At 35.9% G+C, this 17,270-nt stretch overlaps 1 protein-coding gene across 11 annotated transcripts in view; it reads left to right on the forward strand.

The window, feature by feature from the left end:
- LOC101171070 (discs large homolog 1-like protein) overlaps positions 1-17,270 on the forward strand; it is a 99,190-nt gene that overhangs the window by 30,330 nt on the left and 51,590 nt on the right. For 6 of the 11 annotated variants that reach the window (XM_011474174.4, XM_020702506.3, XM_078946048.1 and 3 more), the window contains one exon: positions 1,909-2,031. The exons of 3 other annotated variants lie outside the window; for them this stretch is intronic. In XM_011474174.4, coding sequence (XP_011472476.1) covers positions 1,909-2,031 — 123 coding nt within the window. Of the gene's footprint in view, positions 1-469; positions 600-1,908; positions 2,032-8,592; positions 9,765-17,270 lie in introns of those variants that run through there. 2 more of the 11 variants (XM_078946052.1, XM_078946051.1) reach the window with 2 other exon arrangements.

Here is a 17,270-nt window from a genome sequence, read left to right on the forward strand (position 1 = left end):
CCCCTCAGCATGTTGCCAGCAGCCAGAGCTGAGGAGTGTGTGCATTTGTGGTGTGTCAGCTCCGAGTCATTACACGCTGTCTGTCATGTGTTTGTCTTTGTACTGACTCAGTTGTCAGTCACCACGAGTTCAAAGTTTGTCCGCTGGGAAAGCTTCAGACGGCGCTGAAGCTGTCCATGTGCTGGCGTGTGAAAGCAAAAGTTGCTGTGGAGCTCCACCTTGTGACTGGCTAACACAAATTTTACCTGTGATTTTTATTATGTTGTTTAAATATAATAAATGAAATAAATGTAATATTTTATTTATTTCGTCAATCCACAAATGACCAAATATTTATAATAGGATGCATGCCACTGTTTTGTTTGCAAATAGAAGTGTACACGTGTATACCATTCTGAAAACACTGCATCATCATCATCCACACTGTGATCTGTGCTGTTGTTTCTGCCTGCAAACGCGTCTGTTTGCAGCGGGGTATAACGTCTCTGTCCTCATAAAACCCACACTGTGGAACTCCTGTGTTTGTGGCCATCATGTGTGTTTTGCTGCTGGGGATTTTGGGTATTCAGTTTATTTTGAGCACTCCTCCTTCCCAGATGGTGAGTGTTTATGTGAGTGTGTGCATGACCACAGGTGCTGGATCTGGCTTCCCTCTGCATAACAGATGGACCTGCCATCTTGTTCTCCCCATGTACATGTTCTTTTCTCTCTTTCTGTCTCTGCAACTTTTTACATAAACTCTATTTTTTAAAGGGGCTAATATTTTCATTTTGTAAACGAGCTAATAGTAAACAAACAATCAAAAAGCATAATACAAGCGTAATACAACTTCCGCTGTTTGCATGTGACAGGCTGCTGTAAAATTAGCCAGACTTTCTGCAGTGGAACCCTTTATGTTTCTTAAGTTACTGCATCTCCTTATATCTTGAATGGTGATTTGTAATGTGTACCAGGTAAACAGGCTTCAAAAGTGATTTTTTTTTCTGTAGTTCAGACAGTGCTCTATCATGTTTTTTAGTATCGATTACAGTATAGCTTCACAGGAGTGGCTGATTTGATTCTGAATGAACTGGGGCCCAAAGAGGATGGTTTCTTAATTCCTATTGTAGTTTTATTTTTTGCAAGTTTCTGCTTGTCGTTACATCATTTGAGCCTCTGTGGGCCCATGTAATGATCACCACTGGTTTTAATTTATGATAAATTCTGATTCCCACAAGTTAACTTCATGGGGCGGTTTTTCCTTGTGTGATACTTTGGATTATTGGAACATTCAAAGTATAGATCTTGGTTGGTTATCAGGGCTGCATGATATTAGGAAAACTCACGAAATGCGATATTAGTGATCAACATTGCGATGATGATATAACTTGCAATACATGAACAAAGAGCAAAACAACCAAAAACATAGTTTCCATTTCACTGGAAAAGTTTAAATTAAATAAGAGTCAACATAACTGAAATTATACTCCAAATGACCCTCATCTAACATAAAACAGCTCCATCCGAGTGGTCAAATGCATAAATGGATTTATTTGATCCGTGAAATACTTCAAGCAAGATTGTTTTAGCACATTTATGGTAGCTATCTATTTTGATTATTGCTGTCTTTTGCGAAATGTGTATTGCACAGCTTAAAATCGCGATAATGATAAATTTGCAATTTATTGTGCAGGCCTAGTGGGAATGTTTTCTTTCAAACATTTCATGAATCAACATTTTACTGCATGAATATTTTTTATATTTGCATAGTTTTTTTAGATGCATAAATTTCAGAAAACTATTTGTCAAGTAGTCATTCAGAATTCCATATCTTGTCTACCAGGGGCCAGATGTTCAGTGCGTGAAAAGGCATCTCTTTGTACTGTCTATATCTGTCACATAATGTCGAGTTCTGTCTGTACACTGTAGGCAGAATCTCCCGAGATTCCCTTTGATGAAGAGGCGTGGCCTCATCCAGAGGGAGAGAGGCTGAATGAAGTCCCAGCCCCGCCTTTCTCTTCCCTCTATTCACGAAGCCACGCCTACTACCAGGTAATCCCTACCTTTGCAGCGATCTTATGCCTTGTTGTTCCTGCGTCGTTGTTCATTAGTCATTTCTTGATGCATGCAGATCCATTTTTGTTTTTATGTATTCCCCGCATTAAATACTGCATGCTACATAAAACATAAAAGTGCTTTAAGAAACTCTAAACAGAGTCAGTGTCAGTGTTAGTGTTTTTGTTGCATTTTTTGAAATATTAATGTATTAATGTATCTTAAAAGAATCGTTCAATAAACATTTGGAGCTAAACTACTGGAGGGCTCAGACTCTGTGGCAGATGGAATCCAATATGGGGAAAAAATCTCCAAACATGTTTATATTTTAGAGAAAGTGGACACAGCTGGATTAAAATAACAAAATGGAAGATCAGGCTAATATTAATTAAGTTCTTCCCTTAGGAATCTAATTGCATTTGTCAATATTAGGAATTAAAAGATCTGCTGTTTAAATATGTTCTGCATTAACATTCAATTAACATTAGCATTAACATTAGCATTTTAATTTGAAAACTTTGCCATATGATAAGGATGCAAGCTGTTATTTTTAACATGCTAATGTAATCACAATCACTTTCAATAACTTGAAAATTAAAAGTATGATGTTGTGAGTTCAGGTTGCGTCTTCTGGTTTAAGAAGTGTTTGCATTGAAAGTTTATGACCAAACAAACTAAGAAGAAGAAAATGAGAAGTAGAAAGGATGTTAACAGGTCTCATTTATATTTCATGTCATTTTATTTATTGAATTTATGTGTATTTATAGTTTGTAAACTGTAGGGGGCAGCAGAAGCCAACAAGCAGAAATCTTGAAACCAAACCAGTTTAAATTTAGAATATTAAAGCTAAAACAATAGAGTAACATAATAAAGGTGACTTTAGAATAACACTGCCAATCTCCTTTTGTAAATCAATCCATAAAGGAATAAGTCTGACAAATGGACAGAATAAGATAAAACATTTTGTCCTTGTCAGTCTGTTCAACAATCTCAGTTTTTTTGTTTTTGTTTTTTTCATTAAGTTAATGCAGATCATTTAGATGGACATAAAGACAGAAAAGACAACAGCAGAAGAGGAGATGAAGAAATGACTGTAGACATGAGAGATATATTAACATAGAAAACAGACATGTGGATTGATGTTAATCAATTTATCAAACCTAAAAGCGCTACTAATTATCAAATCATATAACAGTCTTACAAGGCTGAGTCTTGTCCATGGGCTTTGTCTTACTAAAGCACAGATGTTCTTAAAAAAACAGCTTGTGCCGGGTTATCTACATTTAATCATGTATTTAACAAAGTAGTGCCACGTCATTGTTCTTAAAAATGTTTTTGTAAAGTAATTCTTTACAGTTACATCATCAACTGGGATAAGACAGTTCTTCTTTCAGTGCTGACCACTATGTCAAAGATCATGAGAGTGTAGCTTAAGCTAGCTCCATCACTGTAAAACATTCAAATTCATCCAGGTGTTGTATACTGTCCTATGAATGTAATGTTGGTTTAAAAGAAAACATTGATCGCTGCTTATAATTATTTTTTCATGCACAAAAAAGATTAATATTTTTGAAAAAAAAACATTTTTTGGGGCAAACATTACTATAAAAATTACCGTATTTTGGTGCATCCTAATATTTTTGAGCTTATTTGGATTAAATTTATAGCCTGAATCACACATGGCCTCCATGTGAGACTTGTTGTTTGATCATGTTACCTGGTTTAGCTCATATTCCAGATAAGCAATATTTTGAAAAAATTAAAAATAAAAATATGGCAGGTTTTGTTTTACATTTTAGGGACCTAATGGCTGAATATTATTTTCAAAAATAATGATTTGTACAGACATCTAAAGTGGTCACCGTATTTTCTAAAAGTTCTTTGATATTTATCAGCTGAGGCAGTTTGCTAAATGAAATGCAACGACCTGAGTGTGACTAACAGAGTAATCATTTTCCTGGTTCCAGTAGTGGAATGACTAATGCTAGTTTTTGTACAAATGTGTACAAATGTGATGCAGAGTGACAGTGATTTTTAAAATGCACTCAGCTTGATATTCAGTGAGTGTTTATTCACCGTAACATATATTGGCTTTACATTTGTTTTTTACGCTGTTTAAAAAATAATACGTAATTCTTTGGATAAACATTATGATTACAACAATTTTCTTATACTAGATCTTAAAATGTTCTCATTAGAGTTTGTTTGTTCATGTTGATACTTTTGTCTTTTGTCAATGAGCTCATACTTTTGAATCTATTCCTCTTTAAGGCCATTATTCACTAAGAGAGCTTGACATTACCCTGCAAAATGGTCTTTACCAGAATCTGAAAGGGTTCTAATGGAATTGTTGGGGTTGGGCCAAAATGGTTAGGAACTGCTGGAATATACCATGATATGGAGCTGCTCTGTCTGGCATACAGTGCCACTGTTCCTCTTATATCGACTTTTTGTAAGATGATATTTATTGCAGTTTTACAAACAGCCTTGGACAATAAACACAGCAGAGTTATGTTTCAGTTTTTGGCTGACCTGCCCTTTTTCAAATTTAAAGATCTTTCCGAAAATGTGCCAGTCTACAAAATATACTGTATCTGATTTTTTTTCCTTTATGCAGCCTAACTTATAATAGAAAAAAAAAAACTTTTAGGGTCAAATTTTATTTGACAGTCTGTGAAATCTGGAAGAGAAGCAATTTTACTTAAAATAATTAAAAATAATTGTATTTAATTTTGTTTCCATCTATACTACTACCTGTAAAGAATTAAAGAGAAAATTTGGCTCCCTCAGCAGTCAGACATTAATCATGTATGATGTGTGCTTTTATTTAATTGGTTCTGAAATATTAATAGAGTTGGCATTCACTGGCTGACATTTGACTGGAGGGAATGGAAGAAAAAGTAAAAGAGAGCTACAATGAAGGTTGTGGCATGGTCAGTGTCTCACTGAATTGTTTCCGTTGACGGCTCTATTTACTGTATTTATTGTTATGGTTGCTTTATTCCAGACACTATCTATCGCTGTAAGAGACCCATCATGTATTTCATCATAGTGGATCTGGTTTCTGACAGTTGTAGTTATTCTTTAGCCTTATTTTTCAAAGATGTCATGGTTTTTACTTCACAAATAGATTAGGTACTTTTTTTTAATTCTGTATCAAATTATACATGAAACTAGTGAAAGAAAATTATTATTTATTAACAGAAATACTTTTAGAGTATGTTTATGCCTAAGTGATTACCATATTTAAAGAACGGTAACCGTAGGCTAGGTGCCTTACTCAAATACACATCAGTATTGCAAAAGAAATCACTGACTTTTTCAATATTAAACTTTCCATGTCTTGATCTACAATAACTCACTTACCAAGGTAAACTAGTCTAAGCTATGTTGTCTTGAATGTCTCAATTTTATTGCCACTATTTGGTGAGTATCCCCTCTTTAGTGTTGTTCGATAACATTTTTCATCAAGTTGTAACAGGCTTTTGGGTTTTAGAGCCAGAGGTGGCTACCTCTTGCTTAGGTGTTTAGCTAGCCTCAGCAATGTCTTAAGCAGGAGAGTTTAGCCATAATTAAGGAGGGTGGTGAGAGAGAGCAGCTATGTTGTTCGGCTTGAAAACACAGGGAGAAGTTGTTAAAGCTCTACTAAATGCTATAATTGCTGTAGCAATTTCATGTAAATATGTTTAAAAATACTGTTAAAAAAATGAACATCTGGGTAATAAAGGTGATTCCTTCAGATAAACTATACAAGTCAGTCACAAATTTAGATTATTCAAAAAACCTGGGATTTTTTGGGGGGCTATTAATAATTAATCATAAAATAGTTTCAATGGTGCCATCAGCTGACTAATTGCAAAGAGGGAAATATCTGTTGGAAAATGAACTGCAGTCTTGTTAGCTACTAGCAGCCCTTTACAATAGAAACCACTTTCATAGAATAAATGCTATTACCATAAAGACACATACACACAAACTCATGCACACACTCACAAACTGATGAGTGCATTAGAGGCACTGTTGAGTCCAGGATATGGCCTAAGGGCCTAACATGTGGATCTCTGCTGATTGGTGAACGTACTCCCAGCCATAGTCACACCATGAAAACACAAGGACTTCTGGGGGAAAAAAAACCCATTGATTGTTGTTTTATGATTGAGGTTAACTATTTGACTACTACTAGTCCATTAGGGCCAGAAATGATTGAAACCAACACCTAGTTTCAGTCAGTGATTAAAATATCCCAGCTCTAACTCAACTGTAGTTATTTGAGCCAGAAGAAACAATTCTGTTTCCTGAAATATTATCATGTTAATGCCTTTATTTAGCCAAAAAATAATACTAATGGGTACAAATTATATATTTTACTCAATAAATGAAAAAGTAATTCTTACTTTGTAGCATTCAATCATAAAAACTGCTTTGCTGACAGTCAAAGTGTGTTTAGGCAGCTCCATAATTGTCATAAAGATTCAAGATTCAAGATCGGTTTAATGTCATTCCACACATAGTACTTGCAGGGAAATACACAGGTGAGACGAGATGTTGTTTCCCACTAGCATGACAGTGCAAAGAAGCAAGCAATAAAAAACAATCAAAGAATTAAAAAAATAGCAGTGAAATAAGATAGAGATGCAATAGAATAAAATAAAAAATAAAAATGAAATGAAATGAAATGGAGACCAGCATTCAGTGTGACTAAAGTGAATCTTGAATCTGTTTGATCCACACCAAAGTCTGTTTCTCTCGATGGTTAGATTTGTTTGTTAGGTCATGAGTGGAAGCTCTCAAAAATGTTGATGCACACCAAACAAAAGTCTCAGATCATCTAAAAGTGATTCCTGATGTCGTTTAGCATCAACATTAACGCCAATGGATTTCTCAATAAACAAAAGAATAAAGAAGAACCAAGGACAGAATCACCAAATCAACTTACATTTTGAGGAGGATAAAATCAGCTTACAAGAAGCACAGAATTATTGTTAAACAACAACATTGTGGTTAAATGTAAAATTGCTATTGAATGAAATGTTAGTTTGAGAAGTAGTGGTAGAGAGCTCATTTTTGAGAAATAGTGCCTCCAAATGAGCAACTTGTAACTAAGAGATAAAAAATAATTATTTGCATTTTCAGCAGTTCTGAATTAAATCCTGCAAGACTGTCCTAGTGCAAAACCCCCTAAGCTAACTTCATGCGACCAATTTCACTACAAACCCACGCAAAAAGGCCATAGCAACAATATCAAACCTAGTAAACACAGCTAATAAATGGCTTACGGAAACAAAACTTAACCTGAAATGGGGTTTTCTGTACAACTTAATGCTTGAGACTGCTGTGCCATAGGGTTTGATTTTCACTTTGACCGTTCGTGTGTGTCATTGTGTCCTTGGGTACAGAAAACCCCACATGACACCCTATGGCCTGGTTAGCACCATGATGACAGATCTGCAGTTAGCATAGTATGAATGTGAGTGTGTACAGGAGGTAAATCAAGGTTTGGCAATACAATTCTGTCATTTGTGCTGTGTTATTCAGTCTAAATATGTACATCATTTAAGATGCTATTGGAAAACTTTTGTTTGATTTTTTTTTAATGTAATTTTTTAAACTGCTAATCTAAAAAGTAAAAATATAAAATAAGTATTTATTTGATTTCATATAGCTGTAATCATTTTATTGTGTGTTCATTAAATAGTATAAAAGATCTCATTTATTTTGATAATAGTAAAGAATACATTTAGTCAGTCAGGCTTCTGTAAGCTGTTACCATAGATACAGTTCCCAAGGAAATACAGGAGGAAGCAGTGACAGGAGTCCTGCTGCACCAGTGGCTAATCCTCTGGGAGGCTAAGGAAGCTCTCTAGGCTAGTTAATTGACTTAAATGTTGGCAAGTCACCTCAAATGAGTTTGTTCAGTAAGGTGAAGCTCAGATTATGCCTATATCCAGTGACGTTCGAGTGCTCGTGGCTCAAACTGCACGGTCTTTATGCTCCAGATGAGGAATACTGTCAGGATCGGCTGGTTGTCTCACTTCTTCTCTATCCTCTGTTGTGATTGTCTGTGCATACTTTGGGTTTTGGAAAAAGAGTGAGTTACAGTGTGTGGGAGAGGCGGTGCTGCAGTAGCTGAAAACAGCTTCAGAAGAAAATCTTACACATTTGTATAAATACAGCCTAAATAGAATAATTAAAAAGGTGTTAAATGCATGAATACATTTGCAACATATGGTACCGTACTTATATTTAAAAAGCAGAACTGGATACTTTATTTTTGTTGTGCAGTTTAACACACAACCGCAAACACTTGGATTTTCTTTGAGCTTGTGAAATGCACTAAGAAATCCTTTCTGAACTGTATCTTCCTGAAACAGCTATTGTCTGAGTGTGCATGCCTGTTTTAAGGGTGTGTGTGCGTGTGTGAATAACAAAACTTGTTGGAATATTATTGGCTGCCTAGAAAGCAGAGGCGGGACCGGTAGCAGTAATGATATGTGACAGTAAGGGAGAGAGGAGCATCGGGTTGCAGCTCCACTAAAAGGCTGGAAAAACAAATTTGCTAAAACAGAGAAAGAGAGAGCTGTAGGAGGAGGAGGCACCACAGAGGTGCAGAATGATTCTTCCAACCATCCACCTACTTCAGATGCTGTCCTCCATGGCTGCATCCTTCCTCCTCCCTCCTTTCATCTGTTCAGCCCCCCTCTCCCCCCTCCCTTCTTCCTTCCATATTTAATGGAAGCAAGCACAGTGACAGAGGGGAGATTGACTGGTCATCTTCTTGGACTGGAGAGTTGGAGGCAGGGAAGAAGAAAGAGGTGGGGTTGAGAAAAGCAGAGAGTGAACTCCCCCTAAATAATCAATCTTTATATCCTGCTGTTGCCTGGCCCTCACTCCTCCCTCACTCTCTGCACTCTGGTAAAAGCCAAGAAAGGAGCAGGAGAGAGGAGATTTTGGACTCCCAGACATGAAGGATCTGGACTTTTTGCTTTGCTGAAGAGCAGATGGGATGATGGACACATGGACAAACAACAAAGCCACAGAGAAAGATGGACTAAAGAGTGGACAGATCCACAAAGACCCTGATAGACAGATTCATGCTTTGACTGTGAGCGGACTCTGTCTACCTTCTCTGGACTCTCAACCTCCTCTTCCAGCTCCTCCTCCTCCTCCTCATCTCTCCATCTGCCAACTGATGTGTCATCCTTGAAGACGCTGAAGAAGATTAAGGAGAAAAGAAAAAGACAAATCAAAGAGAAGATAAAAATATCAACCAAAGCAACGCAGGCTTTTAGAAGCCAGTACCAGTGAGGAAGAACGCTGGATTGTAAACTTGACAACAATACCTAAAGAGCCAGGAAGGCAAAACAAGACGGGAAAGTCACAAAAAAGACAAGCTGGAGATGAAGCTATGGAGAGGAACTAGAACATAAAATTAAAGGTGCCTGAAGGAAGGGTAGACCGCAGAAACCATGAACTATATTTTCGGCAACAACACCTTGTATCCCCGCAGTTCAAGGGTAGGAGGGGGATCTGGGGGTCAAGGGGCAGGACCAGGAGTTAAACATAAGTTTAAGAGGGGCTCCTCTGAAGAGTTGGCTCCTCCCCACACCTCCTCTCCTTCCACCTCCTCTCCTGCCTCCTCTTCCCCCTCCACATCCTCCTCTCGCTGGCAACAGCTTCTCACCTTCTTCTCCAGGAGGAACGCCTTCACAGATTGTATCGCTTCTAATCAGGTAGAACAAACTTCATCCACACAAGGTAGTAGACGGAAGCACGTAACCAAAGCAGTTTGTGTGTGTTTGTTATCGTCTCCAGTTTCAGTTTCTTAGCCAAAACATGGAGGAGATTGAGGCAACTGGAAGGTTTTAAATTGAAGCTGAATCCGTTCCCTGTTTGTGGTTCAGATCTGTGATAATGTTGTCATGGAAATGAGCCCTGGCATTGTGCATGAAGCTCAGTGAGCTAGTGTGTTGCCATGGCAAAGCCATCATTTAGCTAAGGAGCCTCCACAGTGGAAGTGTACTCTGAAATCAAATTCTTACCACAGAAACTTGTGTTACTGACCTGATAAAAGAGACGGCTCTGTGTGACTCACTTGTGTGTTTGTGTGGGTGCTTGTTTATTTATATATATATATGTTTTTTTTATTTCTGCAATATAGTCCATTAGTGTACTTAAAAACAGACAGAAATAGAAAATACCATGCCAGAAGGCTTTGAAGGTCCTGGTTTTTCCAAAATACTTAATTTTCGAGAAAGGAATTATAAAAGCTATAAGGTTATTAGTTTTCCTTCTGTTGCTGCTACATACCAATCCACTTCTAGATAGGAATGTCAAATATAGACACAACAGCATGAACAGTTATGAGGTTAAACACATTGCAAATGCATTGATGTGGGAGTGTAAATCAATAATCTGATTTCATATCACTTTTGCTGCAAATAAGGAAAAACAAAAGTTAGAAATGCTTATTTAAGTAGCATGTTCAACATTTTTTTAATAATATGTTCAGAAGTTATCTTTTTTAGAAAAACTTACAATAATCATTAAATTCTCTGATGAAATGTTTGATTCTATGATAATTATTTTTTTAAAGCTTCTCATGCAATGATTCTCTGATTTTCTTATCTTTATTATTTTTTTAATAAATACATCCACCAAAGGTTTATAAAAACATACTCATTACATTATATGTTTTTCCCCCAAAAGCAATTGATTACCATAGTAGTACCGTACTTTACATGGAAAAACGATGCTCAATACCTTGTAAATACCATACGAATTGTATGCAAAAATGTTTTTATGACTTTTCCTGTCTATTCTCTTTCGAATTTTCTCAACTATAAAATATCACAAGATAAGTTCCATCTAGGTACTGCTAATTTACTCCATTCATTCAAGACCTTTCTAGTGTAAACACATCTATGAGGGAAGTTAGTTATTCTAGATCATTTACATTTGAGGAGAGATTATCCTAATCTAAAATCTTAAAATCAGTCTATACAATAATAAGAAAAATGGTAAGAATCCAAGAATCTCCACATGCATTAGTAGTTTGGTTAAAATCTAATGTTAAAGACAAGTTACATTGAAAGGGGACAATGCTTCTAAAGGACAATGCTTCACTATTCCACTACTGTTCAGTACTTATGCAAATAAGTCAAACATAATTACCATTAAATATCAAATCTTAATTGCTTCTTAAAATAATTGCCCTGACCACTTCGTATGGACTGCAGAATTCTTTTTCTGCCTTTGCTGGAATCTTCAGTGTATTCCTAATCACTATAAGAGATTTGTGTATACGATGCCAGGCCTTGCACTCTGCCTGTCTCTATGAAGACAAACTTCCTCTACGGAAATACACTTAGCCTGTTGTGAAACTACTACAAGTCTTAATCCTGTACTGCCTGATGTTGTGTATTAAATATTAACAAAGCATCATCTAAAATTAATCTTTTGCCCCAGGTTTTAAAAAAAAAAAGTGCTGATGTATGTGTCACAGTGTTTGAACCCTGCTTCTAAATGGTGAGCCTTAGAGAGATGAATTTCAATTTCAGACTCATTTCTGACTGAAATAGGCACTGAAGTTAAAATGTAGTATTTGATCATACAAATATATGTTAAAACACTCAAAATTAATCATACAATCCCTTTTTTCAACACATCTAATCCTGTTCAATCTTTCTATTGTTTATTTTGTTTTCCTATACTTAGTTTGTTGATTTAACAAGACAACAATAAAAGGATGTATTTTGTTCCCCATGAGTCTTTTTTCAAAAGAGTTCTTTCATTGGATAGTCTGCATTGTTTGGCAAGTGTGAAAACTTGACTTTGTTCTGTGTGGACCAAACAAAATCTGTTCCGCCTGAAAACAATTGCAAATAACAGTGTGAAAATCAACTAACTATCCTAAAGCACAGTAGTAGGCTGTGCATATTGAGTAGAACAGGAAGTTACAGGCATATTTTCCCAGGGTTAGCTAGTTTTCTAGCTTGTGTTTTCCTTCCCACCTGCTTAGTGCTTGTTTACACCCAAATCCAGCATGAAATTTAAAGATAAACTGAGTCTGCCGGACTGTTCTGGTGTGAAAGCGCTCTCTGAGTTCTTTGTCTCCAAAGTGCTGGTCTATACTTTATTCTCCTTCATGCATTGGCCTCAGTATGCCACAGCTTCACCACAGTACTTTCTGTTGTATTTTAACATTTTAAATTTTAATGCAACAGCAAACAACTAATGGCTCTGTGAAGATGTAATGGTGTATCGATGCTCTTACAGGAGCACCCAGCTTCTAATACATGCACGTGTTGCTGATCTCCATTCTAACTTACTGTCTGTAAACCTGGCAATGAAACACTTACTTTGTGAGCTTTGACATCTTTGATTTATATTCTTCAAATTAACCCTTTCATAAGAAAAAAATTAGTTTTGATTTAATGAAATGTATTTAATACGGAAAAATACTTTCTAAACTTGTTGGGCTCCATATTTGCTTCATCCTGCTGTGCTTTTCGGGTTACTGACAGATTTACAGTTTGGTGCATAGAAAAAGGTTGCCAACTCATTTGTACTAAATCACACTGGCAAAGGATTTTTTTCCAGTGCTTTGCTATTTTTCAGTTACTTCTTACTGCCTGACTATTAAACAAATGACTTGCAAAATCATATTACAATATAGAAAAGATTCTTTCTTTAAAATATAAAATTATAACATTTGAATCAAATGGCTCTAATCAATACAGTACTACCTTGAGGGTCATGCCCATAGATATATTTGTATTACTGTTTTTACTATTACTGTTTTAATAACTGAATAGCTGCATGTTTTTGCCTGATTGTGTAGGTTTGTAAGATTCCTTTGTAATGGGTTGATTAGTTGCATTTGTTTAATGTAGAACTGAATTTTTACATTTTTTTCATCTGTCAACTGAACCCCTGACTTTGGATTGCAACTCTTGGCTGTTGTCCCCTGCCTTCGCCCACAAGTGGCCGGTGGGTCTGGCAGCCCCTTAACCCCGAAAGGAAAAACGGATTAGAAAATGAATGAATGAATGAATGAAGGAATTATTTAATCTAAAATTGACAAATTTACACCTCTTACCACCTTCTTTCAATAAAAATGAACAAACTAATAGTAAAAGGGGTTGACCTCCGTCATTTCCTGTCTTTAGGCTAATATTTAGGCTGAATAAGCTCTGACTTTGTTGTTGTTGGAGGTTGGTGTAACTCTTATCAAAAATACCGTATTTTTCGGACTATAAGTCACCCTTTTTTTCATAGTTTGGCAAGGGGTGCGACTTATACTCCGCAGCGACTTATATTAGAAATAAATTGAAATAAATACATTGTTAACCCTGTTATGTTCATTTGTGAGGAACAGAGATGATGTTTCTGGGTCAATTTGATGGATGAGGTATGTTAAGTGTTAAGAGGATGTTAAGTGACTCAGAGAATCAGCAAACTTTTTTTTACAGTAAGATCTTGAAGGCTAACAACTTAATATTCTATTTTCCAATGATTTCATAGATTCAGAAATGCAATAAAAATGGCAACTGTTTCTACAAATACAGGATGAAAACAGAGTATTAGTTAGCCAATGATGCTTCATGAAAGGAATAAATAAATAAGTATGAGAAAGAATTACTGTGAAATTATGAGATAAACAGTCTGCTATGATTGTGTCATATGAGGTTGTGCAAGTTATTAGTTCTTGGTCTCAGATTTTGTCAAATAAATTTCCCGTCAAAATGCGACTTATAGTCCAGTGCGACTTATCTGTGTTTTTTTTCTATTTTATAATGCATTTTTGGGCTGGTGCGACTTATACTCCACAGCGACTTATACTCTGGAAAATACAGGGTAGTCACTTTTTATTTTAAAACCTGTTTATTTACATCTTTACATTTTAACAGTGTTTTTACTCGTGGCAACATAATACTTTGTTTCCCTCTAACCACCTAATTACTGTATAATTGATTAGTGGATGGTCATCCTGCCCCCATTAAAAGAAGAAATGACTCTGTAGAGGTTTTTAGTGGTCAGAGGAAATGGGTGAAGAGAAGGATGTAGCAATCTTGAAGGAAACAGTGTAAAAGGTAAAACACAGGGAGGAGAGGATTGGTAATAATGAGATCTGATGAGTTCACCGATGCAAGCATTTAAGAAGATGGCAACATATGAAAATATGTTCAAGATTTTGAAGTATAGGTGATCAATAATCAATTGAAACTATTCTGAAGCACCATCACACAAATCAATAAAAACAAGTAAATCACACTAACCATACATTTGCAAAGTGCTCTATTTTTACTCTGTCATTCAATCAAGAATTTATGTTTTCCATTTTCCATTTATGGCTCGTTTTACCCACTAACTGAAATTTTTAAAATGTATTATCTGAAATTCTTTGTTTGCAACCAGCACGACCTGATTTCATGGATTCATATAAAAATTGTCATTAAAAAGAGGATAATAACTTAAAAAGTTGTTACATTTTTCAAAGGGCAAAGTTTCCGATGTCAGGCTAAAGCCTGACTATATCTCTGGACCTGAATGAGGAGGGAAATGCACAACATGGATCAAAACTCAGGATTTGGAATATGACATTGGTTGCTAAAGACAATAGTTTAAAATGTTTAATACACACAGATACTACATAGAAATAGTTTTGGCTGAATAAAGAATTTAAAATAATTTTTGTTACATCTCATGTTTATTCACCTTTGATCACTTAGTATCTTCTAATAATGTTTAGTGTTATATTTTAGCAATTCTTTTTAATCTTCAGTAACATCTGCTTTCAAGGCAGCCCAACTATAGTATGGAGACTATATCCTTAATCAGATATGTGTTAGTTGAGGTTGCCTTTTGCTTGTCATATGGCGAGGAAGCCTCTAGCTTTATGCTGAGAATAAAGACGTAAAAGCTATTAGCTGGTTGGATTAATGGATTTCAAAATGGAAAATGTGTAGGAGCTTTGTTATAAAAACTCAGGAGATAATGTGTTTATACAATAAAGATCAACCCACTTTTCCCCAAGCACCACCCAGATGCCGTATAGAATTGCTCATTATCCTCTTCCGCCAAGGAAACATTCCACTCCCTCTGTGTCTTCAAATACACCACTGTTTTGTTTAGATCAGTGGTGCCAGTTGGTTTACATTATTATAGTAGCATCTTGGGTTTGATCAGGTTTTGCAATGTTTGCATTTAATTATTTGACTGAATATTTTAAGACATGCTTATTTGTAAATGTTTATTGTACATTTTGCAGCATAATTTTACCTCCTTTATGCTAAGTAGGCCAAAGGATAAGCATAACATTAAACTATGCAGTGAATATTTGAATTTTTGGACAAAACAAAGCAAATGTACTCTAAATTTGACTGTCCTATGGTATATGAGAATAAAATTTTAATTGTTGTGAGGATTAAAAATAATGGCCTGAAATCAAGCATGTTCAGACTTGTTTGAAAGCATCAGGGAACCAAGAATGACGTCTTGGGTCAGTTAGCAACTATATTTTGGAGAAGATATGTTAGGCTTAATATATGTGAACTACAGTGATCAAACTTTGTCGACAATCCAGTCACTTTATATCTTTAAAATATTACATTTTCTTTTGAAGTTTTGAAGGAAAAAAACAGCTTTGTGATTTTTTTTCCGCTTTACTTTCTAAAGATACACTGATTATAAAAGGATTCTCTCAATGGGCGGTGCCAGTTCATGTCTAAAGTCCAGTCAGTCCCTTCAAGTCTATAGTAGGTAATGAACTCTTCCTCTCTTCTGCTAGCCAACACTGAAACTAAAATAAACTGTTGTCATGGTGATAGTTCTATTCGGTTAACTAAAGAGAACCTATTTGATTTGTGTGAGCCAGAGAAGTAAATGAAAGTGAGTCAAAGAAACAGAAAATCATGACATGGGTACTGTCGCTTCATTGGTGATCACATGCGCACACACAAATACATGCTGCGCTGCAGCAATGGCTGGTGCATTGCTTGTGAGATGCTGAGGCTGTGTGAGGTGTTGCGTCACCTTCTGTGTGTGGGATGATGCTTGCATTTCAGTTCTCCTACACACACACACACACACACACGCACACACAAAGACGTCTCTACACACATACTTTCTCTTGTGCTTCTCCTTCAGTCTTCTACTTCTGGCCTGTATTTTCTGATGTGTTTAAAGATGATCATGAGCAGTCATTTCATATGACCACTGAGTCTGAGCAGAACATGGTTAGATTTTAACCTACGCTCCCGTGATTATCACAGTTTTGCCTCTTCATTACTGCATGATGGAAATAACAAGATGTACATCCATATACTTGCATGACATGTTTGAAAATTCAGTGCACTTTCTTTGTCTTGCAGTTGTTTTTTGGATCACCTTTATGAAGGCTGTGCTCTGTGTTAATGACCAATAGTGCAATACATGACTAAGTTTTGACATGACGTTATTTTGGAGTTGGCAGACAAAAGCAAAACCTGCCAACTTACATCATACAGTATGGGAAATTTCTCAAGTGCCTCAGCCAAAAATGTGTTCTTTTAAACATCGAATTATCACTAACTGAGTGAATAAAATGGGTTTGTAAATACTCATAGTATGGCCTCTGGTTGCAGTTGTGGACTATGATGTTTTGTCTGGATCTAAGGCAATCTATAGTATTAATACATGCCGTAGTGAAAAATTCTTCCAAAGTTTATAGGGGCAGCATCAACTTAGACATGAATATCTTCATCTATAAATGAAGATGTGCTAATGGTGGGGCTGTTTCTGACCATTTCTTCACCTATCATTCATTGTAGCTTAATGGTGTTACCAAACTACAGAGACTTTCAAAAGTGAGCATATACAAGAAAAACAAAGCTAATGGTTTTCAGAACATGTCAATTGAGGATATTTATTTCCTAATATATCACAATCACCTATTCATTAAAAGCCTTTAGTACATTTACCATCAACACCAAAACTAGCCAAAAAATATTCTTTTGAAACTAGTCGTTTAAGGTAGGTTGTAAAGTAAACGGAGGCCTACCTGCTCATATATATGACAAACAACAGCAGATTTTGGACTTTAAAGAAAATGCAGGGATTTTAGCATAGAACACGGTTCTCAGTCTGAAGCTGAAAATGAAAGAAAGTGAATATCATATTTATAAAACCATGCATCTCATGCTTTCATACACTGTGAAGCTGAAGCTCTGAAAAAAAAAAAAAACTTGTTTTTTTTT

The sequence above is a fragment of the Oryzias latipes genome, chromosome 4, assembly GCF_053564925.1.
Source record: "Oryzias latipes strain Hd-rR chromosome 4, Olatipes_Hd-rR_3.1".
In the NCBI taxonomy this organism is placed as follows: Eukaryota; Metazoa; Chordata; class Actinopteri; order Beloniformes; family Adrianichthyidae; genus Oryzias; species Oryzias latipes.